The 23465-nt window shown below is 37.1% G+C and overlaps 1 protein-coding gene across 4 annotated transcripts in view; it reads left to right on the forward strand.

Annotated features, from left to right (window-relative positions):
- mpp7 (membrane protein, palmitoylated 7) overlaps positions 1-23465 on the forward strand; it is a 203917-nt gene that overhangs the window by 151913 nt on the left and 28539 nt on the right. For all 4 annotated transcript variants that reach the window (XM_031903186.1, XM_031903188.1, XM_031903187.1 and 1 more), the window contains 1 exon segment: positions 19880-20050. In XM_031903186.1, the coding sequence (XP_031759046.1) occupies positions 19880-20050 (171 nt within the window).

A 23465-nucleotide genomic window follows, 5' to 3' on the forward strand; every position in this document is an offset into this window, starting at 1 on the left:
TCATGGGGGTGGGGCCTACATTTGGCACCACCCAGTGATTTAGCCTTTCCATCTCCTTTGAATTGGTGTATATCATAAGAGATTCTCTTCATGGAACAGAAGTTGGTAAGTACAAACTTGTGTATAGGAGTGGGCCATCTGTATGTGGACAACTATTAAGGCCCCGGGTTTAATGGAAATGATAAAATAATGGTATAAGTACTATTTCTCACCATTGGGCACTTAATGTGACATTTCAATGTATTTCCCTTTTATGAATAGGGGTTGTTCTGAGCATACTCTTTGTCTATTATTCTAACTTAAATCTGTGTTTTGTTATTTCCTGCACTGAACAGGGCAAAATCTGAAATTAAAAGTCACGTTCTACTTTTGGTTCTCCTAAGCAAAACAAATTATCAGTCTACTGAGAATCCCACTGTATAATGAGCTACTTCTTATCTAAAAACCTAAAAGGGTGCAGCTGGAGGAAGGGAGGGTCTTGTTTTTAATATTTAAATTGGCTGCCATTAAATGGGAATTAAAGTTTCCTGCTGGGGTAGGGTCAACTTTATGGTTTACTTACCCTTAAAGGTTTCTAAAACTTTCTGACATTAAATAATTGCTGTACCATATCCATAACTGGTTAAAGTTAGATTTAGGTAACCCAAAATCTAGGTTGTCTTTGGAGGAAGTCATCAATGTACCTTACAGGCAGGGGACTGTGGAAGTCCTCTTACAACAATTTACACTTTGCAAGGACACTGGCCTCCAGACTATCCAGCAGGCTTGAGTTTTACTCTTCGCCATTTATATGCTCTACAAAACTTTACCTACTTCCTTATAATGTAATTTGCTTCCTCAGACAATTAAATTGAAGGCCAAGGTCCACACCTTTAGTTGTAATCAAGACATAACTTTCAGATCTAATTCTCTGACTCTCTGAAGATCTATCTGGTAGGTCTATGTGGTAACTGTGGGTTCACTTATAAATGAAACATGGAGACAGCAACAGGGTCCTTGTATTGGGTCCCAGTTACATAAAACAGTTTACATTGATTCATCAAATTTTTGTAAAGGACTGGATTTTGGCCAATGTGGTGACCAGCAGGGAGCCCCTTCTATTTACAGATATCTGGGACTTTGTTAATGAAGAACTAGGGATTGTCTAACATTTCTTGGGGACTCCACCCCTAGAGTCTCTTAGGTCTGGTCCACTTGACTGGCTATGTTGCCAAATAAACAGATGTTTGGGTTGATCTGATTACTTGGCCGTTGAGTACCGTAATAATAGTCTGATGTAGTCCTCAACTCAAGTATTTTTTAGACTTGCATGATAGATGCCTGGCCTATCCCCTAGCCAGATATCTAGGGGGCTAGCCATTATTTAGGGCCAACACACAGGCCGATAAGATTTCAATTTAGTCTGGAGCGACAGCTAATTAATATTGCCCCTTATTGGCCTTTTCATAATAATAATTCATGACTCATACTCAACATCGGTGAACATTATGTGTTTTCAGTTTTACTGGCCCTTTAACACTGGGAGTAACACTCTATCATGCTCACTAAGTAACCAAACTACTGACCTTTTTTCCTTGAATCATAATGAATGTATTGAGGGAATATCCAGAACTAAATGTTTTGACATGATTTTGCTGCAGACGTGCTTTTTGTTAGCTATGATAGTTACTGTCAGACACATGACTGTTGGAGCTGGCACAGAGGGTCATTTACCTTTTTTCCATTTGTATTTCTGTAATGGCGATATTAAGTGATAGATTTATACTATTCATTACTTGAAGGGCTTCTTTAAAATACCCCTGACTTTTACTGATTCTGCCTTGTGCTCTGGAAAAGAAACTGCTGTGGGAATTGCCTTCCTTCCCAGAATAAAGCAATAAAGTCGATGTAAAGCAGAGAGAAAGCATGCGTGCATTCACTCCATGGACTGGTTCACTACACAGCCCTCTCTCACTTATTTTCGCATCACAAAGAAAAGCCCACAATGAAGAACAAGCACAGAGTGCTTACACAGGTAAGGATTACAGCTGACCTCAAAGGATCATGCTTGCAGTGTAATGGTCCAAAGTGCATCTTGTTCTGGAAAATGAGGTAGAAAACTTTGGCAGGGAGCTTAGAAAATGTTAAAGAAGAGTTTTAAGTTGGGAAGAAAATTACAAAACAGGCAATAAACTCTTCTCTGGCACAGACAAGAACAAGACTATGAGATGAAGTTCACAAAAAGGTGAATAAACTTGTAGGTGAGGCCATTTCAACCCACACTTTGTATTACATGGGAGAGCAGCAGCTGGGAAACAAAGGAATCGCATGGTCCAAAGAGTAAAGAAAACCGGAGAAAAGCTGTAGAACATGAAATTCCACGTGGTTCTCGATTTATATAGAAAGGCAACTTTGTCGACAAAATACAAAGGCATCTGATCTGATTGTTAGCCTGGGCCAAACAATTGGATCAGCCTGATTTGGCCCTTCGTGTTGGTGGCCAGATTGGACCAGATCTGCTTGTTGAGCGAGGTTGCACTCTAATAGTTTGCTTAGTATAAAGTGCCCTTTATAATGCTTGATACAATATTGACCTTTATGTTATCCCTACTGCAAAGGAGGATTCATAATGTGTGGATCAAGTACAACCCGCAACACACGACTAAATCAACTGCTACTTATCCTTCCAGTATGAGGAATTTTCATGCTACAGGATGCCTGGGTCTACTTTTTGAGGCTTAGAAAGTATTGAAGGATCTTGTATAGTTTCTGTTCTGCTGTAAAATCAAATTTCAATAGTTGATTGTGGGTCATACTACAGTTATAAGCTGACCATCATATTAATGATTACTAACCACACTTGGCACAGAGGAAATAAATATGATTCAGAATAGGCAGATAACCTACTTTGCCAAATGTAAAATGCAAACATGGCTACAACAGTGTACACAATAATGAAACTTCGTTGTGAAGGTCATGCAGCTCTTTTGAAGGTAAGTGATAGATTGCAATTATTAAAATGATAAGAAATATGACATTTACTGTAGCAAGAAAAAGAGCTAGAGTATTACCTTTATCTGAGAACCTCCTATTCTACCAGTAGCCTGCCTGGCTGGCCAACCAGACTCACCCATCCACCAATAGGCATTTGATAGCACAACCTTAGTTTTGCTGATTAGTTGCATCTTTGATGTTGCTTTAAGCTTGTGTTATGTAGGGAATACAGTGGCTTTGTAATATGAGAGAGTAGGGGGGGCTGCTTGTTTCAGTACATAAAATACAAGCATCTTTATTGCTGCCTAATGGTTTTTTATCCATTCTCTTTATGAACACACAGTTTATTCTCTGTGGGTAACATGCCCGCCCAAGTCAATGTTCTATGCATAGTTGAGGTTGAGGAAAATTGCGTATTCTGGGTTTGAGGTTTTACAAGCAAGGGAAAACAGGAAATCTAAGCAATTTTGGTGCTGAGCTTGTTTTCATTTCTAAAATGTCTTTTTTTTTGTCCCCAAAGCTCCAGATATAGAAGCCTCAGTGTTCTGAATTTGTCATGTTTTAATGGGCCACAATGACATATAATATTGCTACAAGGGTTTTGTCATCCTTCTACTTTTTGATGTGCAAGCATAATATGTATTAATCCTTCCAAGTACAAAACCATGGCAGGACCCAGGAATGTCAGGATTCCTGCTATTTCCCGTCTTGAAAGAGCTCCTTATATTACCTTTTTAAGCAATTAGTTTAATTATTAAAAATGATCCGGTGACTGAGCGAAATGGGTTTTGTGTGTGTCCCGCGTTATTATCCAAACAGTTGGAAGGCAGCTTCACAAGAGGCTTTTGTGCGGCTGAATGTCATCTGTTTATTGTCATCAGCAATGTTTTCTTATATTAGGAATTCATATCCAGAGATTTTATTAACCCCGGCTAAATCTTCCAGCTGGGACTCGGCCCATGAACAAGTGGGGTCTGCTCAGTAACTGAGAACAGTAGACACCGACAGCACCCAAATGGCTGCACTGTATGAAACGACTTTGAGAAAAAATTCAACTAGTGGATTTACAGAATTGATTGTTACAATGTCCGTTAGTCCTTAGCAGATTTAGTTATTTGATGTGAGTAGAGGTACAAAGCACAGGGTGTGTTTGCCTAATAAATCACACCAATAGCCGATAAATCACACAATAGATGAAAGTTACATTGAATATTTATGTTCACATCAGCTTGGTTGTCTTTGTAGATTGCTTAGTTCCCCATGTCAGAGTATCATTTGCATTTGCAGAGCAAATACACAGTAAATTATGGGAAATAATTTCCTTGGCAAAATACCAATGAGTTCAATAGGAAATATGAATTGTGTGAATTATGTGAAAGTTTATGTAATTCCCATAACTTGGCTTATCTCTTTCATTCCTTGGCTCTTATGACTGTATTTGTTGGGATGTTAAATAATTCCAGCCTATGAATTTATTGATATTATTTATTGATTCATTGCCAGAACTACTCTAACCTAACACTGTTAGTAACTGTAATGGCTGGTCTGATAAAAGGCACCATAGTGGTAGTTACAGTGGAGGAAATAATTATTTGACCCCTCACTGATTTTGTAAGTTTGTCAAATGACAAAGAAATGAAAAGTCTCAGAACAGTATCATTTCAATGGTAGGTTTATTTTAACAGTGGCAGATAGCACATCAAAAGGAAAATCGAAAAAAAATAACTTTAAATAAAAGATAGCAACTGATTTGCATTTCATTGAGTGAAATAAGTTTTTGAACCCTCTAACAAAAAAAGACTTAATACTTAGTGGAAAAACCCTTGTTTGCAAGCACAGAGGTCAAACGTTTCTTGTAATTGATGACCAAGTTTGCGCACATTTTAGGAGGAATGTTGGTCCCACTCCTCTTTGCAGATCATCTCTAAATCCCTAAGGTTTCGAGGCTGTCTCTGTGCATCTCTGAGCTTGAGCTCCCTCCATAGGTTTTCTATTGGATTAAGGTCCGGAGACTGACTAGGCCACTCCATGACCTTAATGTGCTTCTTCTTGAGCCACTCCTTTGTTGCCTTTGCTGTATGTATTGGGTCATTGTCGTGCTGGAACACCCATCCACGACCCATTTTCAGTTTCCTGGCAGAGGGAAGGAGGTTGTCATTCAGGATTTCACGATACATGGCTCCGTCCATTTTCCTGTTAATGCGAATAAGTTGTCCTGTGCCCTTAGCAGAAAAACACCCCCAAAGCAAAATGTTTCCACCCCCATGCTTGACGGTGGGGACGGTGTTTTGGGGGTCATATGCCGCATTTTTCTTCCTCCAAACACAGCGAGTTGAGTTAATGCCAAAGAGCTCTATTTTGGTCTCATCAGACCACAGCACCTTCTCCCAGTCACTCACAGAATTATTCAGGTGTTCATTGGCAAACTTCAGACGGGCCTGCACATGTGCCTTCTTGAGCAGGGGGACCTTGCGAGCCCTGCAGGATTTTAATCCATTGCGGTGTAATGTGTTTCCAATGGTTTTCTTGGTGACTGTGGTCCCTGCTAATTTGAGGTCATTAATCCTCCCGTGTAGTTCTAGGATGCTTTTTCACCTTTCTCAGAATCATTGACACCCCACGAGGTGAGATCTTGCGTGGAGCCCCAGAGCGAGGTCGATTGATGGTCATTTTGTGCTCCTTCCATTTTCGAACAATCGCACCAACAGTTGTCACCTTCTCTCCCAGCTTCTTGCTAATGGTTTTGTAGCCCATTCCAGCCTTGTGCAGGTCTACAATTTTGTCTCTGACATCCTTGGACAGCTCTTTGGTCTTTCCCATGTTGGAGAGTTTGGAGTCTGCTTGACTGATTGATTCTGTGGACAGGTGTCTTTTATACAGGTGACTAGTTAAGACAGGTGTCCTTAATGAGGTTGACTAATTGAGTAGAAGTGTCTAACCACTCTGTGGGAGCCAGAACTCTTAATGGTTGGTAGGGGTTCAAAAACTTATTTCACTCAATGAAATGCAAATCAGTTGCTATCTTTTATTTAAAGTTATTTTTTCCGATTTTCCTTTTGATGTGCTATCTGCCACTGTTAAAATAAACCTACCATTGAAATGATACTGTTCTAAGACTTTTCATTTCTTTGTCATTGGACAAACTTACAAAATCAGTGAGGGGTCAAATAATTATTTCCTCCACTGTATATTATTATAAACATTGCATTGTAAAATCAGAATGTACAGTCTATACCTTAAGCTGGCCATACACGCACCGGTGATATCGTATGAAACCTCGTTTCATACGATATTCAGTGCATGTATGGTGGCTTGACGAGGCGACTGATATCGCAAAAGGCTGCGAATATCAGTCAACACATCAATCGGCCAGATTAAAAACTTTTGATCGGGCGCCATTGAAGGTGCCCAAGCAAAATCTATGTTCAGGGCCAAATTGGCAGAAGGAGGTAGAATTTCTATTGTTTCTACCTCCATATCTGACACTGCAGCCCTGAATGTCTGTGGAGGGTGGGAACCGATGGTCGCACGAAAGATCACAAATCGCTACATGCATGGCCACCTTTAGGCACTAACATGGGCATGCAGTCAGAACAGCACCCTACCATGGTTGACCATCAGTAGGAAAAAAGTTGATACCAAGATCCTCTTGATGCTGCTATGATGGCATGTCTGTGATGGATGTGGGAACAACTTCATATCAGCCCTGATAGGCAGATGTATGGACATGTGTCAGAGCACCAGCAAAAAGCATTTCTCTCACTGTCACACAGGGGGCACTGCAGATAATATAGAATATACAGCGTAAATCCTACTTTAATTGAAAGCCCTCTAAACCCCTAAAATTAAGAGACTATGAGGACAACATATAAACTGCTATAATTTGCACATTAGAAGACACCTTGGATTCAGTGAATTAATAGTGTATTAATATAGATTGAATGAACAGATAGTATCCATATTAGTTTAGTAATATAGATTGATTGAACTGATAGTATCCATATTAGTATAGTAATATAGATTGAATGAACTGATAGTATCCATATTAGTATAGTAATATAGATTGAATAAACTGATAGTATCCATATTAGTATAATATATATTGAATGAACTGATAGTATCCATATTAGTATAGTAATATAGATTGATTGAACTGAAAGTATCCATATTAGTATAATATATATTGAATGAACTGATAGTATCCATATTAGTACAGTAATATAGATTGATTGAACTGATAGTATCCATATTAGTATAGTAATATAGATTGATTGAACTGATAGTATCCATATTAGTATAGTAATATAGATTGATTGAACTGATAGTATCCATATTAGTATAATATATATTGAATGAACTGATAGTATCCATATTAGTATAGTAATATAGATTGATTGAACTGAAAGTATCCATATTAGTATAATATATATTGAATGAACTGATAGTATCCATATTAGTATAGTAATATAGATTGATTGAACTGAAAGTATCCATATTAGTATAATATATATTGAATGAACTGATAGTATCCATATTAGTATAGTAATATAGATTGATTGAACTGATAGTATCCATATTAGTATAGTAATATAGATTGATTGAACTGATAGTATCCATATTAGTATAATATATATTGAATGAACTGATAGTATCCATATTAGTATAGTAATATAGATTGAATAAACTGATAGTATCCATATTAGTATAGTAATATAGATTGAATGAACTGATAGTATCCATATTAGTATAGTAATATAGATTGATTGAACTGATAGTATCCATATTAGTATAATATATATTGAATGAACTGATAGTATCCATATTAGTATAGTAATATAGATTGATTGAACTGAAAGTATCCATATTAGTATAATATATATTGAATGAACTGATAGTATCCATATTAGTACAGTAATATAGATTGATTGAACTGATAGTATCCATATTAGTATAGTAATATAGATTAAATGAACTGATAGTATCCATATTAGTATAGTAATATATATTGAATGAACTGATAGTATCCATATTAGTATAGTAATATAGATTGATTGAACTGATAGTATGAATATTAGTATAATATATGTTGAATGAACTGATAGTATCCATATTAGTATAGTAATATAGTTTGAACTGATAGTATCCATATTAGTATAGTAATATAGATTGAATGAACTGATAGTATCCATAATAGTATAGTAATATAGATTGAATGAACTGATAGTATCTATATTAGTATAGTAATATAGATTGATTGAACTGATAGTATCAATATTAGTATAATATATATTGAATCAACTGATAGTATCCATATTAGTATAGTAATATAGATTGATTGAACTGATAGTATCCATATTAGTATAGTAATATAGATTGAATGAACTGATAGTATCCATATTAGTATAGTAATATAGATTGAATGAACTGATAGTATCCATATTAGTATAATATATATTGAATGAACTGATAGTATCCATATTAGTATAGTAATATAGATTGATTGAACTGATAGTATCAATATTAGTATAATATATATTGAATGAACTGATAGTATCCATATTAGTATAGTAATATAGATTGATTGAACTGATAGTATCCATATTAGTATAATATATATTGAATGAACTGATAGTATCCATATTAGTATAGTAATATAGATTGATTGAACTGATAGTATCAATATTAGTATAATATATATTGAATGAACTGATAGTATCCATATTAGTATAGTAATATAGATTGATTGAACTGATAGTATCAATATTAGTATAATATATATTGAATGAACTGATAGTATCCATATTAGTATAGTAATATAGATTGATTGAACTGATAGTATCCATATTAGTATAGTAATATAGATTGAATGAACTGATAGTATCCATATTAGTATAGTAATATAGATTGATTGAACTGATAGTATCAATATTAGTATAATATATATTGAATTAACTGATAGTATCCATATTAGTATAGTAATATAGATTGATTGAACTGATAGTATCCATATTAGTATAGTAATATAGATTGAATGAACTGATAGTATCCATATTAGTATAGTAATATAGATTGAATGAACTGATAGTATCCATATTAGTATAGTAATATAGATTGATTGAACTGATACTATCCATGTAAGCATAGTAATATAGATTGATTGAACTGATAGTATCCATATTAGTATAGTAATATAGATTGAATTAACTGATAGTATCCATATTAGTATAGTAATATAGATTGATTGAACTGATAGTATCCATATTAGTATAGTAATATAGATTGATTGAACTGATAGTATCCATAGAAGTATAGTAATATAGATTGAATGAACTGATAGTATCCATATTAGTATAATAATATAGATTGATTGAACTGATAGTATCCATATTAGTATAGTAATATAGATTGAATAAACTGATAGTATCCATATTAGTATAATATATATTGAATGAACTGATAGTATCCATATTAGTATAGTAATATAGATTGATTGAACTGAAAGTATCCATATTAGTATAATATATATTGAATGAACTGATAGTATCCATATTAGTATAGTAATATAGATTGATTGAACTGATAGTATCCATATTAGTATAGTAATATAGATTGATTGAACTGATAGTATCCATATTAGTATAGTAATATAGATTGAATGAACTGATAGTATCCATATTAGTATAGTAATATAGATTGATTGAACTGATAGTATCCATATTAGTATAGTAATATAGATTGATTGAACTGATAGTATCCATATTAGTATAGTAATATAGATTGATTGAACTGATAGTATCCATATTAGTATAGTAATATAGATTGATTGAACTGATAGTATCCATATTAGTATAGTAATATAGATTGATTGAACTGATAGTATCCATATTAGTACAGTAATATAGATTGATTGAACTGATAGTATCCATATTAGTATAGTAATATAGATTGAATGAACTGATAGTATCCATATTAGTATAGTAATATAGATTGAATGAACTGATAGTATCCATATTAGTATAATATATATTGAATGAACTGATAGTATCCATATTAGTATAGTAATATAGATTGATTGAACTGATAGTATCAATATTAGTATAATATATATTGAATGAACTGATAGTATCCATATTAGTATAGTAATATAGATTGATTGAACTGATAGTATCCATATTAGTATAATATATATTGAATGAACTGATAGTATCCATATTAGTATAGTAATATAGATTGATTGAACTGATAGTATCAATATTAGTATAATATATATTGAATGAACTGATAGTATCCATATTAGTATAGTAATATAGATTGATTGAACTGATAGTATCAATATTAGTATAATATAGATTGAATGAACTGATAGTATCCATATTAGTATAGTAATATAGATTGATTGAACTGATAGTATCCATATTAGTATAGTAATATAGATTGAATGAACTGATAGTATCCATATTAGTATAGTAATATAGATTGATTGAACTGATAGTATCAATATTAGTATAATATATATTGAATTAACTGATAGTATCCATATTAGTATAGTAATATAGATTGATTGAACTGATAGTATCCATATTAGTATAGTAATATAGATTGAATGAACTGATAGTATCCATATTAGTATAGTAATATAGATTGAATGAACTGATAGTATCAATATTAGTATAATATATATTGAATGAACTGATAGTATCCATATTAGTATAGTAATATAGATTGATTGAACTGATAGTATCCATATTAGTATAGTAATATAGATTGAATGAACTGATAGTATCCATATTAGTATAGTAATATAGATTGATTGAACTGATAGTATCAATATTAGTATAATATATATTGAATTAACTGATAGTATCCATATTAGTATAGTAATATAGATTGATTGAACTGATAGTATCCATATTAGTATAGTAATATAGATTGAATGAACTGATAGTATCCATATTAGTATAGTAATATAGATTGAATGAACTGATAGTATCCATATTAGTATAGTAATATAGATTGATTGAACTGATACTATCCATGTAAGCATAGTAATATAGATTGATTGAACTGATAGTATCCATATTAGTATAGTAATATAGATTGAATTAACTGATAGTATCCATATTAGTATAGTAATATAGATTGATTGAACTGATAGTATCCATATTAGTATAGTAATATAGATTGATTGAACTGATAGTATCCATATTAGTATAATAATATAGATTGATTGAACTGATAGTATCCATATTAGTATAGTAATATAGATTGAATAAACTGATAGTATCCATATTAGTATAGTAATATAGATTGATTGAACTGATAGTATCCATATTAGTATAGTAATATAGATTGATTGAACTGATAGTATCCATATAAGTATAGTAATATAGATTGAATGAACTGATAGTATCCATATTAGTATAATAATATAGATTGATTGAACTGATAGTATCCATATTAGTATAGTAATATAGATTGAATAAACTGATAGTATCCATATTAGTATAATATATATTGAATAAACTGATAGTATCCATATTAGTATAGTAATATAGATTGATTGAACTGAAAGTATCCATATTAGTATAATATATATTGAATGAACTGATAGTATCCATATTAGTATAGTAATATAGATTGATTGAACTGATAGTATCCATATTAGTATAGTAATATAGATTGATTGAACTGATAGTATCCATATTAGTATAGTAATATAGATTGAATGAACTGATAGTATCCATATTAGTATAGTAATATAGATTGATTGAACTGATAGTATCCATATTAGTATAGTAATATAGATTGATTGAACTGATAGTATCCATATTAGTATAGTAATATAGATTGATTGAACTGATAGTATCCATATTAGTATAGTAATATAGATTGATTGAACTGATAGTATCCATATTAGTATAGTAATATAGATTGATTGAACTGATAGTATCCATATTAGTACAGTAATATAGATTGATTGAACTGATAGTATCCATATTAGTATAGTAATATAGATTGAATGAACTGATAGTATCCATATTAGTATAGTAATATAGATTGATTGAACTGATAGTATCCATATTAGTATAGGAATATAGATTGATTGAACTGATAGTATCCATATTAGTATAGTAATATAGATTGATTGAACTGATAGTATCAATATTAGTATAGTAATATAGATTGATTGAACTGATAGTATCCATATTAGTGTAGCAATAGAGATAGAATGACCTGATCATATCTAACACAGTAGCAAGTATGGGGGAAACAGCAGAGGCTAAGTTATTATTTATCTTCCTACATATAAACACCTTTAAAGAGGGGCCTCTTTTCTGCCCTCCAAGACCCAGATCAGATGTACCAGAAAGATTTGCTTTTGTGAAGAAGCATAGAAAAGAAAATTTACATTCACTTGGGTCATTTTCTAAAAGTGCTGTTTGAGGCTGTGCAGGAGATACCTTGTAAAACCACTGGGGCGCGTCGCACAGAGGGCTACGTTCACTTCCGGACAATAAAGCAGATGTTTTCGTTTTTTTTCAATAATAATCCCCTTTAAGAACCCCTGCTCTATGTAAAACCTTCGGAATAGAGCTCTTCCTTAATGTTAAAAACATGTTAGATAAGCACAGATGTCTTTTAAACACATGGACTTAAAAGGGCACATTGGGCCTATCTGTACACCTACTGTGGCACTTAAATTTAATGACAGTTACAGTATTGCAGGGCAATGAAACAGCATGACTTGCACATTGCGTCCCAGGCAATAGGAAATATTCAGCTAGTGCTGACAGCCCTTACTGTTTGTTTCAGTAAATGTTATACTGACAAATGTTACAAATCGATATATATTCATAAAGACTATTAAAGGAAAACTATTCCCCCAAACAGTGTAGGTCTCTATAAAAATATATTTCATAAACAAGCTCTTATGTAAATCATCTAAATAAACCATTTGCATAACAATATACTTTTTTTACTACATACATGCTAGGCCCCATCAGCCAATGAATGGGCAGAGTTCTGCCTTTTGCTCCCACACTACTTCCTGTTACAGTCAGAGCTGCATTATTTCCTGTCAGCTGATCTCTGAGGGAGCACACAGACCATCACAAAATGGTGGCTCAAGGGAAAAGATGTAAAAGGGCAATATTTACTGACATATATATTAAGTTTGTGGAGATTATTTAATGGGTCACTTAACTTGATATAAACTAAATATATCTGTTGGTTAAGTATTCATTCTGGGGGTGTAGTTTTCCTTTAAGCTTACTGGGCATTTAGATCACAGGAGGCAGGTATTCCTAGCTCCTAGCATGGTGAGATGTTGGCTTTAAATAGCTCTAAATATTCTTGGACTTTTGTTCTGTCTTGTTTGTCTCATCTCATAGACCTTTTACTACCCTTGTAATTTGGGATGCAAGAAGTACTCCAAAAAGGATTTTCTTGCATCCCCAACTGAATCCAGTTTCGGACTGGGGGGTGCAGGGCCCACCGGGGCTCCCGCCCCAGGGGCCCTGCAGGTGCCCCAGCCAGCCGCGTCCCCTAACCCCCCCCGCATGGCCCCCACCTGACTTCGTCCCCGAGTGCGTATAAATTGAACGCGTCAGGGGAGGAACAGTCAGTAGGGGAAGTGCCGGTAAAGGTCTGACTGGGCCGCTGGGGCCCACCGGGATTTTTCCCGGCGGCCCAGTCCGACCCTGACTGAATCCCATCCCTATTTCGCAATTTAAATTTGAGAAAAATTAAAAATGGTTGCATTTAGTTTTCCAGAGCTTCAGTGTCAGATGTCTCTTAGGTCTTAGTTTCAGTTTAGCCCAGGCCCAGACTGGCAATCTGTGGATAGAGTTTTTCTATAAGCACAGTCACTATTTATTGGGCTATATGACTATGAAGATTTTCATTCATCCAGGTCATGGTATATCTAGTATAAGTAAATCTAAAGCAACTGGACTTGCTATGTAATCATTGAAGACGTTTCACTACTCATCCGAGCAGCTTCTTCAGCTCAACTGACTGGTATGGGAAGTCCTCAGCATATAAGATATTCCACTAATCAATGGAGGCGTTTATATGCCATTGTGATTGGATTAGTGGAAGAGTATATATGCTGAGGAGTTTCAATACAGTCAGTTGAGTCAGTTGAGCTGAAGAAGCTGCTCGGTTGAGTAGTGAAACATCTTCAATGATTACTTAGCAAGTCCAGTTGCTTTAGATTTACTTACACTAAATATTTATTGGGCTGTTTGGGCCTCTGTGTGCTTGAAATGCCAGGGCCTATTTTGAATGCCAGTCCGGGCCTGACAAATCCTTCAATAACAGCCAGGGGCGCTTCTGCCATGAGGCGAGTTGAGAAACTCGCCTCAGGCGGCAGAAGCGCCCCAGTTACAAGGGGCGGCAAAAAGCCGCTCCTGGTAACTTTAAGAGCCGAATTTCCGGTTTTTAAACCGGAAATTCGGCTCTTCTAGTGCAGAGAGCGCAATTGCGCTCTCTGCGCTAGCGATCAGACCGCCCCCGGACCCGCTCCTGCGCTGAAGAGGTAAGCGCTGGGGAGCGGGAGGGGGGCGGCATCCAGGAGCCGCCTCAGGCGGCAAGAGGGGCCCAAACGCCCCTGATAACAGCCTGTATCCATGTTTCTTTGTTCATATGCCACGTTATATGCTATAACTGAATCAGGGGAGCCACAACCCGCCTTCATATGGGGAAACTTAAAATATGTTTCTTATAATGAGCAATTTTGAAAATGCCAAAATTTATGATTACAAGTCAGTATGTCATTAAGCGTAAAAAGGTATGTTTGTGTGTAAGCTTTGCTGTGCATTCAGACAGTAGATTAATAGAGCAGCGGGGAGCAGTAAAATAATAGCACATAAATAGCTATAATACTACAGATGCACTTAATGCAGTATTGAATTATTTAGATTTATCCAAATTTCGGCACCCTTTGATGAACTGAGATTTAGCCAGATTTAGTTCAGTGTTGCTGGGTTCAGTGCTATATAAAATATACATTTGCATTCCAAATGAATTGTACAAGAGTAGAATGGTCCCTGCACCAAAGAGCTTAGGTTAGGCAACTACAATTCTCTTTTTAAAACAGTCGGGTAGAAAACACTTTGTTTGCATATAAACAAGGGTGTCCTGAACCAGTTGTTTATATGCAGTTTATATGGGATATTCTGTCAGGACTCTTTCTGCAAGGAGTTTTGCCCTTTGCCTATGTAGATTTCTGCTGGGTTCTCTGGTCTCCTCTCACTTCATTTTCAAACAGGCCGGTTCATTGGCTCCTGATAATATTGGCCCTTGTATGTATGAATGTTATAGGGACCTCATATTGTAAGCTCCCCTGGGGCAGGCACTGTTAATCTCTGTAAATTGCTGTAGATTATGTCATATATACTGTATATATATATATATAATATATATATATATTATATAAATAATAATGATAATCAAAGGGGCACAAAGTTCTCGCAGCAGTGTGTTACAATGAGGCACATCTCCAGTTATTAATATGTGTGCAGCTTACATTCCTCTTTGCTTTCTCTATGTGGCTGCTTTACACTGCACTGGTATTGGTTATTTACAATAATAAAGGTAAATTAGGCCAAAGAACTATGACTTAAAGGGTCAGTAACACCAAAAAATGAAAGTGTATAAAAGTAATTACGATATTATGTACTGTTGCCCTGTACTGGTACAACTGGTGTGTTTGCCTCAGAAAGACTACTATAGTTTATATAATAAAGCTTCTGTGTAGCCATGGGGGCAGCCATTTACAGGAGAAAAGGCACAGGCACATAGCAGATAACAGATAAAACCCCATTATATTCTACAAAGCTTATCTGTTATCTGCTATGTAGCCTGTGCCTTTTCTCCTTTTTCCCCAGCTTCAATGGCTGCCCCCGTGTTGACACAGCAGCTCATTTATATAAACTATAGTAGCGTTTCTGTTGCAAACTTACCAGTTTTACCAGCGCAGGGCAACTGTACATTATATTTTAATTACTTTAAAACACTTTCATTTTTTGGTGTTACTGTTCCTTTAAGGAATATACACTCTAGTAATTAACTCTTATCTATGTAAGGGACATACAGTGGCTTGCAAAAGTATTCGGCCCCCTTGAACTTTTCCACATTTTGTCACATTACAGCCACAAACATGAATCAATTTTATTGGAATTCCACGTGAAAGACCAATACAAAGTGGTGTACACGTGAGAAGTGGAACGAAAATCATACATGATTCCAAACATTTTTTACAAATAAATAACTGCAAAGTGGGGTGTGCGTAATTATTCAGCCCCCTGAGTGAATACTTTGTAGAACCCCCTTTTGCTGCAATTACAGCTGCCAGGCTTTTAGGGTATGTCTCTACCAGCTTTGCACATCTACAGACTGAAATCCTTGCCCATTCTTCTTTGCAAAACAGCTCCAGCTCAGTCAGATTAGATGGACAGCGTTTGTGAACAGCAGTTTTCAGATCTTGCCACAGATTCTCGATTGGATTTAGATCTGGACTGTGACTGGGCCATTCTAACACATGGATATGTTTTGGTTTAAACCATTCCATTGTTGCCCTGGCTTTATGTTTAGGGTCGTTGTCCTGCTGGAAGGTGAACCTCCGCCCCAGTCTCAAGTCTTTTGCAGACTCCAAGAGGTTTTCTTCCAAGATTGCCCTGTATTTGGCTCCATCCATCTTCCCATCAACTCTGACCAGCTTCCCTGTCCCTGCTGAAGAGAAGCACCCCCAGAGCATAATGCTGCCACCACCATATTTGACAGTGGGGATGGTGTGTTCAGAGTGATGTGCAGTGTTAGTTTTCCGCCACACATAGCGTTTGGATTTTGGCCAGAAAGTTCAATTTTGGTCTCATCTGACCAGAGCACCTTCTTCCGCATGTTTGCTGGGTCCCCCACATGGCTTGTGGCAAACTGCAAACGGGACTTCTTATGGTTTTCTGTTAACAATGGCTTTCTTCTTGCCACTCTTCCATAAAGGCCAACTTTGTGCAGTGCACGACTAATAGTTGTCCTATGGACAGATTCCCCCACCTGAGCTGTAGATCTCTGCAGCTCGTCCAGAGTCACCATGGGCCTCTTGGCTGCATTTCTGGTCAGCGCTCTCCTTGTTCGGCCTGTGAGTTTAGGTGGACGGCCTTGTCTTGGTAGGTTTACAGTTGTGCCATACTCCTTCCATTTCTGAATGATCGCTTGAACAGTGCTCCATGGGATGTTCAAGGCTTTGGAAATCTTTTTGTAGCCTAAGCCTGCTTTAAATTTCTCAATAACTTTATCCCTGACCTGTCTGGTGTGTTCTTTGGACTTCATGGTGTTGTTGCTCCCAATATTCTCTTAGACAACCTCTGAGGCCGTCACAGAGCAGCTGTATTTGTACTGACATTAGATTACACACAGACGCACTCTATTTAGTCATTAGCACCCATCAGGCAATGTCTATGGGCAACTGACTGCACTCAGACCAAAGGGGGCTGAATAATTACGCACACCCCACTTTGCAGTTATTTATTTGTAAAAAATGTTTGGAATCATGTATGATTTTCGTTCCACTTCTCACGTGTACACCACTTTGTATTGGTCTTTCATGTGGAATTCCAATAAAATTGATTCATGTTTGTGGCTGTAATGTGACAAAATGTGGAAAAGTTCAAGGGGGCCGAATACTTTTGCAAGCCACTGTAGTTATAAAGGAGTGTAAAAAAGTGGAGCTGAATGCACCAGATACAGGTATGGGACCTGTGAATAAGCTGTATTTTTCCTTTAGCCAGTTCATATAACCTGGGGTGAATTAAGATACACAAATGTTGATGCGTTCCTTTCTGGACCTGCACAATAATTACATATAAAGCCTGTAATTCCTGCCAAGCTGGAAGGGCTCAGACATTACATAATAGAGGGATGTGCTCCAAGCTGGAACACAAGGGAGCGCGTAAGAACTGCAGCATGGCGGTGGCTCGCTAGCAGGATTAGAATCCATCTTGTGCGCCTTCCAGGAGAAATCCATCTCTGACATGTTCATGGCAAATTTTAAAAGCAATCAAATTCAAATTACAAAATGCACTTGTTCATCCACTTTTGGAATATTTAATTGCCAAGATGTAGTCAGTCTAAAGGTAAACAGAAATCTCAGTGTCTGTGATGAGTCTGGGCTTTTCGGTGGCAGTGCTTGGCCAGGCTGGGATTTGGGTGTAGGGCAGAGAGGCCATTCGTCCTAATTCTTCAGCATCTCAGGGGGTCTGCTGGGGAAGAAGTCTAGATAAAAGGGCAGATTGTGTTAAAGGTGTTTTAGTATAGCTCAGGGATATGCTAGCTACTGAGAGCTACAGTTTCACCACTCCCTTAGATATCATATCCCTTCTATCATTTCCAGGGTGGCATAAAACACACATGCCAGGCCCCCCATACAGTATTATGGTACTTATGTATTATAGACAGATGGTATTATCTGTATACACTCTGAGACTGCTCCTGAGTGGCACATTGGGAAAAGATGGCAGATGCTGTGTATTGGGGGCACTAGCGGAGGTTAGCACATATTAATGCTATATATTTTGTTCTGGGAGTATTGATGGAAGCTGTGCAATGGGGACACCCGGGTTGGGATGGACAATGGTAGTATGCAGCAAGTGCATTAGGGGTAGTTGTACCATATGGTACAGATAGTGATACAGTGATAGGTAATTCATGAGCAAGAATGCAAGGTGCAAAAAACTGGGTACAATGCACAATTTTTTGCACTTTGTAAACTGAATTCCTGGTATGAAAAATTGCTGCAGTCTCTGCTCTCTGTTTCAGACCCGTCACTAGTGATAAGTGAAATTCTTCAGCAGGTTTCGCTGTGAAATATCACCCATAAACTTCAATGGCCACATAATAAAGCTGTGTGGAATGGAAAAAGTTGCCAAAGAAAAACACCAATTGACTTCAATACATTTGACAAATCTTTACCTTTTTAACTAGTTTTTTTTAGCAAAACAGGAGCGATTCTCTTGGCACTAGTTAGTTCAATGAATACAGCATTGCCTGCATGCATGAGGCATGGAGGGAACACAGGGGGTCCCTTCCCACTCCCACCCATCCCTAAACTTGCACATCACTCGTATGCCAATGCTAGACCCTCGGAAGAAGTGCTTGCTGCAAAACCTCTCAAACTCCTTTCATAGGTCTGTGTAAATTACCCCTGTGGTGGCTGTTAGGGATACAGAGTGGAGCTGACATGATATGAAGTATCATTTTATATCCTTATTGTATTGTCCTACTACACCTTACTTGCTATTATTCTTTGCTATGTATGTCATATTGTGTTTGTAAGGTGTGTTTTTCCAGCTGTGACTTTCCAACTGTAGGATAATATTCCTGCATTAGATGCCTCTGCCCTGCATCATGGGGGGACTTTTATATATGTTACTATGTTTTGTGAGGCTCAGTTGAAATATCCCAATGGTGCTCTTTTCCACATAGGGCAAGGTTTGTTCTGATATATAATACTTTTTTTATGGATTGCATATTGTGTATGTCTGTTTCATCATCTTATAATCGAACCTAAACTGACAAAACTCTATTAACAGGTTCCTGGGTTCTTTAGAAAACAAATGATCTGTATTGTGCAGACTGCCCAGCTCTACTCAATGTCTTGTTTTTCTCCTGCTGTCTGGGATTTATTTCAACCATCAGGCCATTAATAACTAATAGCTCAGTGGGTGCCTTTAAATCGTGCATAAGTAAAAGCAGTCAGGGTTGTATTTATTGTCTTGCAATGATTTCTGTGCTGTTGCGTTTGTTAAAATATTTATGAACATGATATTTCGGCAATAGGATTGCCTGGACAGAGCAACGGCATCCAGCCTTCCAGCGATTTGATCTCCAAAATGTGTTTTCATTTCAGCCGGGTTTAGAAGAAGTTTTCGTCTCAGCAGGAAAGACAGAAAAACAAATAAATTTATGTACGAATGTAAGAAGAGCGACCAGTACGATACAGCAGATGTTCCGACGTACGAAGAAGTGGCACTGTATCAGCGGAAGCCTAATGAGAAATACAGACTGGTCATCTTGGTTGGTGAGTACGGAACTGTGCGTAAGAGCTGTGTTCTAACAAAGTCGGGTTGCTCAGAACCCCTCCTGTGATGTCCGACGTGTGTTGTTGCATCTGCTAATAATTTTCTAGCATGTTTCCGTGTCTCAGTCAGGTATTTAACATTGGATCACGGCAGGTTCGGGTGGTAACAGAGCCAACAGAATGTCACTTTGTAGCTTGGAAGCTGTTGACTAAACCACAAATAAGAACCCCTTAACTGATAAGCAGTAACGCTAGACGCGCCCTGTTTATTCTGCTTAAAAATATGATTAGGTGTTGAAACCCAACCTTAACATAATAAAGTGGGAACGTTTTCCCAACACTTAGTTATCTTTAGCGAGGCATTTTCTGAGTGCCGAGCAAAAGCTTGGATTTAAGGATATTTTCCTCAACAACACTCGGCAGTAATCTCTTCAGAAGCGTTGAGATGGCCGCAGAAACGACTGGCGAGATGGAAATAATTAGTGCTCTCCATTTTAGACTTTTCCACTCCTTCTAGGTTTATTAGAAGAAAAGAAAAATGAACTCAGGAGAGGAATCTGAGATTTTAATGATTTGGTTAAATATCTTGCTGTCCAGACTTGGCCGCCATTAGGTAACTGGTCTTGGTACATTTTTCCAGTGGTGTGGTCACTTGGCTTATGAGTTGAATGAATAAATGACTATGTATAAATCACATTCCCTAGGTGTTCCCTGTGGGTCTCTGATTGTAATTTGGCTTTCAAACACTCACCCTGTCAGGATCTTGCTGGTTTAGAACCAGGGACCTGGTGTATGTTGGCTGCTGTTCATCCAGGTTGGGCCACAGGAGACCGTGTGGCTTGGCTGATAATATCAATAACTGTATTCTCTGTTACATGCACTCAGTCCAGCTGCAGGCAATAGTCTGATTAAAGGGCTATTCTAATTAAAGGGCTATTGAAGCTTGCCAACGCCAGTAACCTGTGCTGGATCATTCAGCTCATTGCCGTGACCAAGCCTATTGATTCTTGTCCTTACTCCAGTTCCTGTGCCCAATGTAGTTTTCTGAATCAGTGCCCGGGTATCCTGTAAGGGCAAAGATACACGAGGCGATTAGTTGCTGCGATTTTTCAAAATTCAGTTGTGGCAACTAATAACCATGACTATAACGGTGATTTGTTCCAAATGGTAGATTTTACATGCAGTGTACAGAATTAGTTGCCGGGTAATTACTTACCAAGACTACAGTAAGTCTTTTAAAAATTGCGGCAACTAATTGCCCTGTGTGTCTTAGCATTAGATTCTGTTCCTGCCCTGTTCTCGCTCCCCATATTCTGATTTCCTGGATTTGACTCTTGGCCTGATATATGACTCTGCATGTTTTCTGCCTGCCCTGACCTTCAGCCTGCCTTGAGGACTGTGTTTTGATTGCTGCCTGCCCAGACCTCTGCCTGAAATTGTACTTGTTCTATTGTTTGGTCCATATACTTGCTGCAGTGGTTTGTCTTTTCAGGTTTTTTTATATTAAACCTTGTTTCTAAACCTCAGTTATTTGCAAATGTTCATTCAGCAATTGTCTCCTTACAAACCAGCAGTTCCTAACATACGCTGACCGTCTGGAGGCAAAATACAGAGGCCATTAGCCCAACGCTACCCTTGTTTGTCTACGTACATCATAAAGAGTTGGCCGCTTGCATACATTGCAGTTAACACCGTTGAATCATTTTGAACATACATGCATTTGTAATGAGCTTATTATTAGCAAAGTGCTCATTGAAATAATGACTGCTGAATAATATGTACTCTAGATAAATGCAGAGTGACATACCCACCACAAGGAGAAAATCTGCCGATGGGACAAGATAGTATGAAATATACAGTGGAACCAGATGTACCTCATGAATTTTTATAGAACGTTAAAAATCTACAAACCAAGTTAAAATGAAATAAATAGAGACTGAGAGAACCATTTTGTGATGATTAGTAACTGAGAACTGGCCCCCACTAACAGTAGTTGCTATGATGGGAGGAAGGGGATGGCAGATGGTATGTACTGAGAGTAATAGTGACTAGAAACTGACCAGGAGCTAGAGGAGATGCTGTACTAGAGCTGTGTCTGGAAAATGGACTGAGAGTAGTTATTGTGCCTCAAAGGGAAACTTCACCTAAATCTGTTTTTTTTCCAGTTACTTTAAAATATTTTTAATCTTTTTAAAACTGTTTTGGACGGCCATACTCTTATTAATGTAGTAACCCACCCTAAATGTGCCCTCTTACTGCTCATGACTGAGAACAGTTGGTGTTCTAGAGTAGTGTCTGATAACCGGCCAGTACTTGGTATGGGTCGAGAGTAATTGGAGTGCTGGAATAGAGACTGAGGCCTGGATGGGTCTCTTAATTTGTACAGCAAGAGTAGAGTAGAGTAGTAGTAGTAGTAGTAGTAGAGTAGTCGCTACTCTAGCATAACAACTGTTCCCAGGCCAGTGATAGAATAGGACATCATATGCAGAATATACGAGTAGCTATTTATATAAGAGCCTGGGTAGATATTTAAGGCACTTTTTTGCATGTTAGCTGCAGTAGGTGCCCCTACATCCCCTTTAAATGTGTTAGTTCCAGGAACTTGGCTTAGCTGTTCTACTGTGTTACATTAATGACTGACAGCACAGAAGAGGGGTGAATAGGGAGAGAGGTCAATCTAGCAGTGACTTTCATTGTGAATTCAAAAGAGGTTATTGTGTAAAGTTGGCCATACATGGGCAGATCTAAGCTGCCGATTACGCTCCCTCCTTCAGACTGATTCGGCAGCTTATCTGCCCTTGTATGGGGTCCTCCGAGGGGCCTAGCTGACGGATATCTGGCCAAAACTTCTTCCAGATGTTGATTGGGCAGGTTTCATTTTCCCTTGAATTAAGGACCGCATTAGCTCATTGATGCAGTCTGATCTCCAACAGCTTAAATTTCTGCCATTGCAATGCAACTGTTTGGCCCTATGGTCAAACGATGATAATAGCACAATATTGCCTACCTTAGGTGGGGCATATTGGGGGAAAGTTACACTCATTTGGTGACCAAGCCAAATAAGCAGATCTTATGGTGTGCCCAGCTTTAGACCTTTAAGAAAAGTATTGAAAGTAGTCCATAAACAAGGTGTAAGTGCACAAGAGTATTGACTGTCTGTTGGGTAAATAAGAAGCAGATTAGTGTGCCAACACCAGGAAAATAATAATAGAATAAACCAGTAAAGTACATATGACAAATATTCTGGGAGCCAACAGAGAGCTTTCTGGTATTCTAAAATAGAGAGGTGGCGCTAACAGGAAAAAATCCATAAAAGCAGTAAGAGCTGTCAATGAGGAGCAGAATAGATCTATGCCATGCAGCCAAGGGAGCAGAGACTGTGTATGGGGAAAGGGGATCCACAGTGTCCGTGCCA

This window comes from Xenopus tropicalis, chromosome 6, assembly GCF_000004195.4.
Source record: "Xenopus tropicalis strain Nigerian chromosome 6, UCB_Xtro_10.0, whole genome shotgun sequence".
NCBI classification, from domain to species: Eukaryota; Metazoa; Chordata; class Amphibia; order Anura; family Pipidae; genus Xenopus; species Xenopus tropicalis.